We start from the raw sequence: 12,887 nt of genomic DNA, 5'->3' as shown, positions 1-12,887 counted from the left end.
ACCACCATTTTCACCGGTCAAAACAAAACAATGGTGGCAGTTGCTTGGAAAGTGGATTTAGTTTTGAAAGACATATTATAAGATTTGTGTGTTGCCATTCTCAGATCAGGTACCGTAACTCAATTGATAAATTATTATTTTTTTAGATCAGTAACTCATAAAAATAATCTTTACTAATCCTCATTTTAGTAAAGTGTAATTTAACCTGTTGCATAACTCTAAAAACTTAAAAACTGTGCTGGATTGTCACATCATTTTTGATGTTGGCTTACTTCGTGTACTCTTTGAATTCAGTTAAACACTGCTAAATAATTATACGGCATTCAAACAATTACGTTCAACTTTTCAAAATATAGTAATAGTTTATGTCCAACTCCAAAATAGCAACTTATTTTGCATGATATTTTGAGACCTCTACAACAGTACCGTACGCTGTCGCTGCTCCTGCTATGCTCATAAAAGACGTAATTTTCTTAAGCTAATAGCCTACGGTACATCATTTTTGATACTATAGTGAGGTCCACGTTATAATGACAGTGAATAAAGATAGAAGAATAGCGATGCCGATTCTCTGCATTAATTAATCATATTTCTACACTGTCAAAAACATAATTGGGACCTTTGTGGATCTAGAAAAGGATAGTACCACCGGCTTTGTTGAAAGATAGACAAGGATAGCAAAACCAAAGTTGATCAAATACTGTCATTATAACGTGAACCTCACTATAGAATATTTCATGAGTGTCTGTGATGAAAGATCTCAGAGTACTGCATTACTAATAAAAAATCTGGTGTGGCGTACTCACACAACTTTCCTTGCCGTTATGAAAATTGATCACCTGACGCTAGTGCTCACGCGCATCTCTACTATTCAAAGATCTGAGCCAGCTGGTGACAGGACAATAACGCTGGAGACACTCGAGGTCTGCTATCTTTACATAGTGAATGATGTAATAGAATCAACAGTTGCCAACAGTTTGCAATTTAATAATCACATTTTCTCGAATTTCGAACTTATTTTCAATTTTAGGTGAAAATGTTACTGAACATTAGTTGTAGAAATTTTCATGCTCAATCTTTTGCACTTGATTTTTTTTGTTTAAATTGTATCTGAAGCCTAATAATTGGGAATCTAAAATCAAACTTTGCATAATGGGGCGGAGCTCCTGCCTTATAGGGGAAGGATCTTAAGTTCCAAATTTCAAGTCATTCTGTTAATTGGGTGATGAGATACCTATCGTTTACACAGACACACACTCATATACACACACACACACACATACATACATACATACAGACCAATACCTAAAAAACACTTTTTTGGACTCATGGGTCCTTGAAACGTGTAGAAATTTAGAAATTGGGTTACCTTAATTTTTTTTCGGAAAGCAATACTTTCCTTACCTATGGTAATAGGGCAAGGAAAGTAAAAAATTGTCATAAACTATTTTGAATTGGCACGATATCCACAATCGTTTCGAACAGTTTGCAAAATCAAGAGAATCGCTTACGATGTTGTCCTATCTTTTTCACTGACCATAACGTGTACGTGCACCTCAAGCTTTACACATGGTCACAACTGGTGACCCAGCTGGTGTCTTGATGTAATACAGGTTTGTGTACTTTGGAGTTCTGAGTTCCAGCAGTCTTAAAAGGATATATACATCAACTATATAGATAGGATATTCATACAGGAACTTTTTAATGACGAAAGGGAGCTCCTCTGCTGTGATAATAGTGAAGAATCTGGACCAGATATATTAAAAAGTGAAGTTGAAGTTGCCGTAAAAAACATCAAAAGTGGAAGGGCTGTAGGTCCAGACGAACTCCCTGGAGAAATTCTCAAACTCATTGACGATGATTATGTGAAAATACTCACACATTTATATAATCAGATTTACAAAACTGGTATGATTCCCACTGAATGGCTGAAGTCAATTTTTATACCTCTCCCAAAGAAGACAAATGCTAGAAAGTGTCAAGATTATCGCATGATAAGCCTCATGAGTCACACAATGAAAACATTCCTCAAAATAATACACCGGAGAATTTCCAAAAAGGTAGAAGAGAACTTATCTGATACACAATTCGGCTTCAGGAATGGTTTGGGGACACGAGAGGCTCTTTTTGCTTTTAACGTAATTTTGCAGCGATGCCTGGATGTAAATCCAGGCGTTCGATAAGGTGCAACATAACAAGCTACTAGATATCCTCAAAGAAATGCAATTGGATGCTCGTGACTCCCGCCTGATAAGGAACCTGTATTATAACCAAAAGGCCACAGTACGGGTGCAATCTGAGTTGAGTGAAGAGCTGGAAATCAAACGAGGGGTTCGTCAGGGCTGTGTGCTTTCACCACTCCTTTTCAACATTTATTCCGAAAGAATCATCAGCAAGGCCCTAGAAGATGAGACTGGAGGTATAAGAGTTAATGGCACACCTATCAACAACCTAAGGTATGCGGATGACACTGTACTGCTGGCAGAAAATATGGAAGATCTCCAGAGGATGCTGAACAGTGTCATTACTGCAAGCAAAGAAGGTGGTTTGAGTCTGAATTCTAAAAAGACAAAGTACATGGTAATCACCAAAGACCAACCTCCTATCGGGGATCTATTCGCTGAAGGAATCCGTTTGGAGCGGGTGGATTCCTACACGTACCTTGGGACACGGGTAACTTCCAATGCTGATAACTGCTCAGAACTCAGAATAAGAATAGAGAAAGCACGTTCCACATTTATCAGAATCAAGAATTTACTGACATCAAAAGACATCAAGCTTGAATTACGAATGCGTCTCCTTAAATGTTTCGTGTTTCCTGTACTATTATATGGTGTGGAAGCATGGACATTGAATAGATGGAGTGAGAAGAAAATACAAGCCTTTGAGATGTGGACCTATCGCAGAATGCTGAGAATCTCATACACCGATCATGTTACAAATGAAGAGGTTCTGAGGAGAATGGGTAAGAAACTGCAACTTATTGGTGAAATCAAGGAGCGCAAATTAAGGTACCTGGGTCACATAATGAGAGGTCACAAGTATGGAATATTGCACCTCATTATGCAAGGCAAAATAACAGGTAGGAGGTCAGTGGGGCGAAGAAGGATATCTTGATTGCGCAATTTAAGGGATTGGTTCAAGTGCACCTCAAATGAACTTTTCAAGTCAACTGTAAGCAGGGTGAAAATTGCCATCATGATAGCCAACCTCCGCCATGGAGACGGCACATGAAGAAGAAGATATAGATAGGCTATCTATTGAAGGATATAGATATATTATATGAATAATATATATTAAAAGATATAGATATATTTTATAGATATACAATTTATGTCTTTCCGAGACTGCTCTGAGTGCTCCAAGTGTAAATACACAAATTGATAATGTATGTTTGCACAAAACAATGAACCAGTCCTCTATCCTCTTCTTTACTCGAATTTTCCTTATAGTCGACTACCTAAAGGCATCAATTAATTTTTGGGTCTATTATTAGGTACATTTCAATTACTTATAACCACTTTATTCTGGGTCTATTCCATTTCAATCACTTACAACGTATGTATTTTTCAGTATGGCGGAAGGAGGAGACCGTTATGAAATTCCTTCAAGAGACGGTGAGTTTAAAATAAATGAAGTTGATCCTAAAGATTTTGTATAAGCTTATCCAAAGTTTTAATTTCTAAATCAATGCCTATTTCTTATACCTACCTACGGTACCGTACTTTCCTTATAGTTTACTTGTCCTTATCCGTACTTGACTTGTTTCTAGGTGAGAAGTACTATTCTATTAAATTATTGTATAATTAAAATTGCAAATGTTTGTAACATGTTGCTCTTTGAGAATAATCATCATAAATGTGCTTTGTCCTGGAATGCTAAAAAACTTAGGACTGCGTAGGCACAGAGACAAGCAATATAGCTTATCCAAGCAAGCTTATGCTTATCCTTTCTCCATGGTAGGCGGTTCTAAACTATTCATTCATGACAAACTAGTCAGAATGTCCAGTAAAAGCGAACCCTTGATTTGCAGGCAGACGGAGAAAAAATCCGTCCGTCAGTCTGTCGGACAGTCCGTCAATAGAGAACGTCCGTCTGTCTTCACTATTGTGTCAGACATAGCCTACAGACGTTTTATTCTTTCTCAGTTTGCTGTTATTTACATTCACCTTGAAACATATATACTGTAGTAGGCCTGTCTTATTGAAAACCACCCACGTAAAAACATATAAAATATATATAAGACATAATAATAATATATTAGTAACTTCATGTAAAGCCTTCGTCACCACTACAGTTTGCATTGCGGAGAATCCCTCCGCCACCGTCACGCACTCAGCCATATCATAACAAAGAAATTTGAGAATAGATTATTTTTTTATGTTTTCATAAATACAAATAACAAATGACTAAATTATGAAATAACAATTCTTGAAAGTCAAAAATGTTTTTTGGCCCATAATGGTCAACACCAGTTAACTCAAGCTTTACTTAATCCACGATCAAATAAACTATGGCCGCATTTATAACAGATTAAAATTTCATATGCTAATGATTTTAAATTAACTGCATAATGTTGTGAAGTCAGTGTAATAACGCATACTGGCATGGCTTACTTTAGATAAATCTATCTATAGTAGGCTGTGATACTGGTAGTACCGGTACAATCAAAACATGGAGTAGATTGCTGATGTTAGTTCATCGTGAGGTTTATTTTTTAACAATGAATTTGTTACTTGGATTGACTTTATTCCTTGGTATTGTATCTATTATTTGTTATTGTATCAATTTTGATTTGGTGTGAAATAGTTGACATTTTTGAAGCCATTTTTTACTTTTACAGAAGCGAAACCCATACTTGATGAGTTGATACGTAAGAGAATGCACTGGGATGAAATTGAGGTAAAAATTACAATTTATTTTCTTGTAATTAGAAGTGATGTACGTTTTGTAATAAAAAATTATATTTCAAACATGAAAACTTTAGTAAATTCAGTCTTTACATGTATTTTTTTACTGTAGATTTTGTATTCATTAACGTTTTCATTTCACAAAGTCTTGGAAATCTCATAGTTCTGTTTTATAATTCTATTTAACTCTTTTTCAGGATATTTTTCAAATGTTTTTGGAATTATGCGGCGATGAACAAAAACTTATGTTCAATTTTTTGAAAATATTTATGGCCACTATACCAGAAGCGGCCATTCGTGATGTTTTAGTTGTGGATCACGCAAATATTGTGTTTGGCTACGATGTTGATCAGATGCTAGGTGATTTAAAGGTAAGACCCTGCTTTCAAACTAGCTTTATTTTTACTTTGACAAAGGACTAGTAGTTCTGTGAACAATAGACCACGCGCAGTTATAAACCACAGCCTCCTCTTATACTGTCCATCAGAGTAAATCCTGTCTGTATGTCGTGTTGGCGAGGTATCGGTGTGAAAACGGCTAATGGCTGATGGGGTCGGTGTATCAAAAATGCTAACATCAAAAGCTAATCTCCTTCAAGACTGTCACGATGTATATCGTAACTAGAGAAAGGAATTGAATTTAGGGCTCATTTATTTGACGCTCGGCTATCTTTCATAGAATCTGAGGGGTCAACGTTCAAGCCAGCCACTGGCCTACCGCTCAGCGATGCTGCGCATCCTCTCTCCCCTCCCTCTCAGTCACTGGGGGAGGCTCGAGAAAGGCCAGCAGGAGGCAGTCGAGTTCGGAGAGCCAAGTCGAGCGGTCGAGAGAGGTGAGAAGGAAGCAGCGAGCAGCTAGCAACGTCACAGTACGTCTTGTACTAAGTGAACTCCGATTTCTTCAGCGACCGGGAGTTGTGTTGAGGCTAAAGACGATCAGCCTCCAACACGGTGAACTCCACTGCTCTACACTCGTTTGGGGCGAGTGTTGAACGACATTTAACCTGTTTAGACGACGGGCTACCAGTTTCGACCAACGGCGACACGTCAGGTTTGGTCGAAACCTGACTCCCCATTGGTAGGCCACCAGTGGGACATCGAGGCGCAAGAGGACCTCTGGAAAGGAGTGGAAAAACCTTTCCCGCAACTCCGCGGCCGATCCGGACCCCAGGAGGACAGCTGGTGCCCGGCAAGTGGGACTTAGGAAAGTCCAGAGTGCTGGCCGCCGCAGCGCACTAATCCAGTGCGGGATCGAGAAAGGACATCTAGGAAGGTGTGGAAAAACCTTTCCCGCAACTCCGCGGCCGATCCGGACCCCAGGAGGACAGCTGGTGCCCGGCAAGTGGGACTTAGGAAAGTCCAGAGTGCTGGCCGCCGCAGCGCACTAATCCAGTGCGGGATCGAGAAAGGACATCTGGGAAGGTGTGGAAAAACCTTTCCCGCAACTCCGCGGCCGATCCGGACCCCAGGAGGACAGCTGGTGCCTGGCAAGTGGGACTTAGGAAAGTCCAGAGTGCTGGCCGCCGCAGCGCACTAATCCAGTGCGGGATCGAGAAAAGACATCTGGGAAGGTGTGGAAAAACCTTTCCCGCAACTCCGCGGCCGATCCGGACCCCAGGAGGGCAGCTGGTGCCCGGCAAGTGGGACTTAGGAAAGTCCAGAGTGCTGGCCGCCGCAGCGCACTAATCCAGTGCGGGATCGAGAAAAGACATCTGGGAAGGTGTGGAAAAACCTTTCCCGCAACTCCGCGGCCGATCCGGACCCCAGGAGGGCAGCTGGTGCCCGGCAAGTGGGACTTAGGAAAGTCCAGAGTGCTGGCCGCCGTAGCGCACTAATCCAGTGCGGGATCGAGAAAGGACATCTGGGAAGGTGTGGAAAAACCTTTCCCGCAACTCCGCGGCCGATCCGGACCCCAGGAGGACAGCTGGTACCCGGCAAGTAGGACTTAGGAAAGTCCAGAGCGCGAGCCGCCGCAGCGCACTAAACCAGTGCGGAACCGAAAGAGGACCTCTGGGAAGGCCAGGGAAAGCCTTTACCAGAGCTCCGCAACCAACCCGGACCCCGGGAAGACACCCGGTGCCCAAGGACTAAGACTTAGTCCCGACACGAAGCCCTTTCTCGCGACTGGCACCGCAAGGTTCCTATTCCCTTCATTCCGCGACCAACCCTGTTTGGCAGTGCGAAAGCACGGCCCCTCTTTCCTAAAAGAGGGAAACATTTCTCCAAAACACTCAAAACCCTGTTTCAACCCCCAACTCGAACGAGGGTGGTTAACGGACGCCCCACCAAGACTCCCGTCCCCTGCCGCGGCCCTCCCCAGTCGCCGACTGAGTTTAGCCGGCCCAGAGCGACACTGGGAACTCTGATAGAGAAAGGTGTGGGCAAAAATCTACTCTGAAGACATACGGTACTGGCAACAGGACAGCCCGAGTTCAAAGCAGAGAAAAGTCGAGAGACAATACTATGTTATTTCAGTTATTATAATTGCAAGCAATCAATAGTTCATTTAATAGTGCTTAAAAATTGCATTCAATGAGGCATGCAATTAATAGTCCACACAGCAGCTGATGTTTTACCAAGTTGCATTGAGATATAGAATTGCATGCGTCGTGGCATGCAATTTATAATCCACTCGACAGCTGATTTATGATGAATAATACTATAGTCTGATTTTTACTCTAATATCGGCGTATGAAGGAGGCTCCTTTTCCTTTTATATTAATGAAATGCAAAATTTCCAAAAACCTTATATATACGTCGACGCGATATTCAAAAAGGAACATACTTGTCAAATTTCATTAAAATCTTTTGCCGCGTTTCGCTGTAAATGCGGAACATGAATAATATAAACATAAAGAGAAATGCAAAACTGTCGACTTTAATCTTAGACCTCACTTCGCTCGGTCAATAATTTATCAAGGTCCGTATGCAGATACTCGGTTTAAACGGAGAAATGTCAGCTGTTCGTTTAAACCCCGTATGAAACTTATTATGAGAAATGCAACCGTATCTACAAGTAAACGTGGTTTAGCGTTAAACGTAGTGTTAGCTTATGGCACTGAATAGTCCATACCTCCTTCCTCACTGACTCCGATGATGAAAAGTAAATGAATAATTTGCACCGTAAATTTCTGATTATTAAAGATGATATCAAAGATCACAAAGATAATATTGTGATACTAAATACTGAAATTTGAAATAAGTAGCCTGTTAAACAACAGAAACTATATTGTCAACTGTAATGATCTCTATAGTGAGATTCATGTTTCAAAGTCAGAAGCCTTGATTCTAACATTGGTTCGATATCATCGTTTGTCCTGAGATTAAAGCAGATATAGCTCTATCCCTTTTCAAATTGTTTGTTCACTATGTGAAAATATAAGAAAAAAACAAAAAATTCTATCTCTATTATGAACATTCATTATTAAATCATACAAAATATATTCTGTTGAAGAATAAAAAATATTTGAGAAATATTAGATCATAACCAGCTATCTAAAGCTATCTTACTATAGAAGGCTGTTGAGAAAGAAAATGAACAATAATGTCTACCTATCATTTCCACTCACTTCACAAGTAAATCTCACTGCAGTGATGATCTAAAATGTATTTCTAGTTTAATCAATCAAATAATTTATTGTCACACAACATTAAAATGTTACAACGTCATTAATAACACAACAAACATCAGTTTAAAAATCTATTAAAAAGAAATCTTCAACTTTATATAAACATTCATTGGCTAGTTATTGATAATAGAATCTATTACATAATGTTTGTATTATTCAAATTATATTGAGTTATTATTTAATATTAAAAGTGAATAAGTTTAAATTATTCAAGTAATGTAGTTTTAAACTAATGACAACAACGGAGCGATGGTAGGGTGTGTACACACTGAGGGTCGTTAGGCGTTCCGAGATTCAGTGGTCTTAGAGCCGTTTGCACAGTGACAGTTTAAACTAAATTTTATTTTAAACTGGATTAAATCCGTATCAAGTATCATTTGTTATAATGTGATTCATTTTGAGTCTAAGCCAACAGCTGATTGAATTCAGTTTAAGCTTTCACTGTGCAAACGGCCCTTTAGAATGGTATATACTCCTATCACCTATAACCGATAGAACTAGGAACGCCTGTGTGCACACACCCGTATGAAATGAGACTATACGAAAATTTGTAGTATTTTTATTGAATCCAGCACATATGTAGTAGCAAACACATGACCAAAATCAATGTGAAATTGGAATAGGCTACTGGACTAGAGTTGACCACTTCACACGACATAGTCTTGTTAATCCATCCCTGATAGTCTCTCACATCCTCGAAATACGTTGTGGTTCTTGCCTTGCCACAGTACCAAGGATCAACATTGTATCGGATATTCGACAAAACACCGTACAGTTGGCCATTGCAAAACAGTGGACTCCCGGAGTCCCCCTTACAAGTACCTCTCCCCTCCTCATCAAAATCTATACAAAGTTTGTTGTCTTCGCAATCCAGATACAATTCATAGTCACGAACAACAAGTTTCCTCAGTTTGGGTCTTGTTTGATCGCCTTCGAATGCTTGTCCGAAGCCAGCCGTTACACATTTCAAACGTTTCGTTGCTAGGTTGGTAGTCTTGTTCATTGCCAACCTGACAGGGTTGGGACTTTCTGCGCAGGGTACAATCCTCACCAGGGCTAAATCTTTGTCTCCAAATGCACCCTCTGACTTCTGTCGATCCAACAAATGAAAGTCGACAGCTTTTCTGGTGCATTGCCAGTATTTGTAGCCCCAAAAAGTGTGGCCAAGCTTCCATTCCAGGTGGATCTCTTTGGTTTTCATAGGGAAACAATGGCCAGCCGTTAGAACCCAGTCAGGTGCGATTAGGTTTCCCGTACAGTAGGTTTTTTTTATTAGATTGCCTGAATCTGTTACTAGAGTTGTTATCAAAACTATAAATTGGAGGTTGTCTCCGGGGTTAACGTTCTGTCCACCGCGCATTTTTAATATTTATTTTTTCTCATAAAATTTCTATTTTAAAGAATTTCAACTTAATAATTATTTTTTTCATAAAATTTTTATTTTGAAGAATTTTAACTTTCAATATTTGTATTCTATTATTGTTGTTGCACCTGATCTATCATTAGATTTCGAATATCATTTGCTCTCTAAATATTGCAATTATTTTTCTACAATATATTTTTTTTGAGATGTTAGTAAATCCAATATCCTCTATACACCTAATTTACCATAATAACTTCATATGTATTACAAGATTAGATTTTTATAAGTATTTATAGTTTATAATAATTTTGTTCTTGAATAGATCATTATTTTTTGTAATTTATTTGCTCTTTCACCTTAGATTTTGATAAGAATTTTCAAGCTTCAAATGCATCTACAGATTGGTTTTATTGAAAACTTTCCTTTTTTGAAAAAAGGATGAAACATTAATTAATTGCGTTTGAGGAAATTACGGGAATTTCAAAAATAGTACCAATGTAGCTATAGTTATTGATTTTCATCACACTTTAATCAGAGTTTGCTTTTGTTGGTCTTGAATGACTTGTTGGTCTTTAGATCCATTTTTCTTGCATTTAAGATTCATATGATAGTTTACTATCGTTCAATTTAGGTTCAGTTTTAGGAGCAGTTTTCTTTTCTACCACAAATTCTCTCACTTTCAATAAAAATATATTCCACGTAAATTCATTGTTCTTGAGCCTCTAATTTATCATTTTTTCATTTTCATTCATTTTTTGTATGCTTACTTTTTGTTGGGCAGCAGATTTTATATGACAGTATTATAGGTTTTATTTAGCTGCACTTATTTATCTTAAAATCTTACACTTCCATCAACAAATTAATTACATAAATTCCTATTTTTCTTGAATAATTGATTAATTTTTCTTTGCACTGTGAATTTATTGTAAAAGTACTGAAAGAATTTTTATGAAAACTTACATAAAAATTTTATCTCACATTTTCATGGTTTTAAAAAATTTTGTTTTGTTTTATGTTGCTGCTTAGCAACCTGGTAAAATATTTGCTGAGAGGTTTGCAAAAAGGTTTCAAAATGTATTTAGTGAGTCCACGTTATAATGGCAGTTTTTGATTAGCAATAGTATTGCTATCCTTGTCTAGCATTCAACAAAGCTGATAGCGCTATCTCTCTCTCGCCTTGCTCTGTTGCCAGATCGGCGTTTAACAATGTAGAATTAATAATTAATTAACAAAATATTCTAACTTAATATGAAAATTCATTATGAAATTATTGAAAAATATAATTCCTTTCTTAATAAAATATAATTGATTATTTTAAACGAGAATGAACAATTAATATTACATTGATAAACCTGTATCAGCTACCGTCAAGAAGGCATTGACAAGACAGTGAGGATCGGCAACGTTGTTCTCCTATCCTTCTCCACTGCCATTATAATGTGGACCTCACTATAGTAAAATTTACTTTGAACAGTCATTTCAATGCTTCACATACAACCACTGCTGACAGCTTAAGTATAAATTCCTATACAAGTAGACAATAGGAGAATCAAGATCGTATCTTATAATCTAACATCGATGAGTAAGAGTCATGTATTTTGTTTTATATTTTAATTTTGAGCATTAAAAATCCTTTGTTTTTCCATTCTTTAAAGCAAATCTATTAGTACATTTTTACTTCTTCGGCTCTCCCAAAGGACCTGAGAGAAGGGCATATTACAATTCCTACAGGGTAGAAATATAATTCTAATTAGTGATAAATAATTATTGATTAAAATTTATTCAAATTTAATTGTCCATTTTAAAATTTCAACAAATTTGTGTTCATTTTGTTTAGTATTGTCGTAGAAATATAATTCTAATTAGTGATAAATTATTGATTAAAATTCAAATTGAATAGCTAATTTTAAATGAAGAATAAATGAACAAATTTCAATAAATTTGTGTTCATATTGGTTAGAAATGTAAATTTTCATTTCGCCCTCCTTTGGAGAAAATTCAAAATATTGTTTATTATTGGTATTGATTATGTTGGATATTGTACATGTTGATATCGTCTTGATTGCATTTATTTTTGTCTATTGCATTTATTTTTTCAGATACTAAACAAAATGTTCTTCGAAGATCATGAAAAGCGACTGACAACCTATCTGATGAATTTCAAGATGTTTGTGAGTGAAATGCTACATTCAGAGAATGTCTTCACTGTATTCGAACAAAACCGTCAAATGCTGGCAGTTCTAAATGTCATGCTTAGGCAGATGTGCATTTCAGAGTACATCAGACAAAGAGAAGTTGCTATCATTGCAAGTAAGTCATTTTACAGATGGAAATTACTGAGATAGGCATTGCATTTATTCAAATGCTAATGAATGAATAATTATTAATTAGTGATTTATACAGCATTTAATTTGGATTTACGTTCAATAACTATTAAGTCATTTTATTTATTCATTTGTTCTTACACTCATCTATTCTTTTCTTTTTTGTTATTCATCTATTCATTATTTAGAATTCTTAACATTATTCAACACAATTCTGCACATATCTAAATGTTGGAAGTTCTGGTCCAAACGGCTACCTTAGCATGGAAGTTCCCAGGCACTTGTCACTGAATTTTATTTCTTCATTGTTAATTTATTATGAGAAATTTGATTTATTCACTAAAATTTATTTATTCATTATTATTAGCGTATGGCTTTTAATGGTGGGGAGACCCAAGGGTAGTTCCACCTCGCCGTTTATAGTCTAAAGTTCCCTAATGGGAAACCGGACACTAAGGTTATAGTGAGCAGGAGCACAATACTTTAAATTTACACTTTTCACTTCGAAATGAAGTTCTTTTTGATGTTAAAAAGTCAAAACTTATACAAAACCAAAACAAAATACAAAACCACTAAGCCGAATTTAGAAAATATTAAATTTAGAGCCGAAAATTTATATCACGATACAATTTTGCCATGCAAACGAATACAATATTCAGAAA

General features: G+C 37.2%; 2 protein-coding genes across 2 annotated transcripts in view; one reads left to right on the top strand and one right to left on the bottom strand.

Annotated features, from left to right (window-relative positions):
* Window positions 1-12,887, top strand: part of LOC111050117 — a 46,374-nt gene continuing 33,487 nt past the window's right edge. Inside the window, exons 1-5 of the mRNA XM_039439187.1 lie at window positions 1-109; window positions 3,574-3,617; window positions 4,844-4,902; window positions 5,108-5,281; window positions 12,001-12,211. Coding sequence (XP_039295121.1) covers window positions 3,575-3,617; window positions 4,844-4,902; window positions 5,108-5,281; window positions 12,001-12,211 — 487 coding nt within the window. The 5' untranslated portion in view covers window positions 1-109; window position 3,574. The remainder of the gene's footprint in view (window positions 110-3,573; window positions 3,618-4,843; window positions 4,903-5,107; window positions 5,282-12,000; window positions 12,212-12,887) is intronic.
* LOC111050109 (anionic trypsin-like) lies at window positions 9,082-10,880 on the bottom strand. The gene has a single exon (XM_022336362.2). It carries the CDS (start codon window positions 9,896-9,898, stop codon window positions 9,098-9,100), a length of 801 nt encoding a protein of 266 aa, XP_022192054.2. The 5' UTR covers window positions 9,899-10,880; the 3' UTR covers window positions 9,082-9,097.

Source organism: Nilaparvata lugens, chromosome 12 (genome assembly GCF_014356525.2).
Source record: "Nilaparvata lugens isolate BPH chromosome 12, ASM1435652v1, whole genome shotgun sequence".
In the NCBI taxonomy this organism is placed as follows: domain Eukaryota; kingdom Metazoa; phylum Arthropoda; class Insecta; order Hemiptera; family Delphacidae; genus Nilaparvata; species Nilaparvata lugens.
The sequence above is the reverse complement of the archived record's forward strand: the minus strand, read 5'-3'. Positions and strand labels throughout refer to the sequence as shown.

Excerpts from the sequence above, each read along its gene's own strand:
- LOC111050109 (XM_022336362.2), bottom strand. The coding sequence starts at position 9,898 with ATGCGCGGTGGACAGAACGTTAACCCCGGAGACAACCTCCAATTTATA.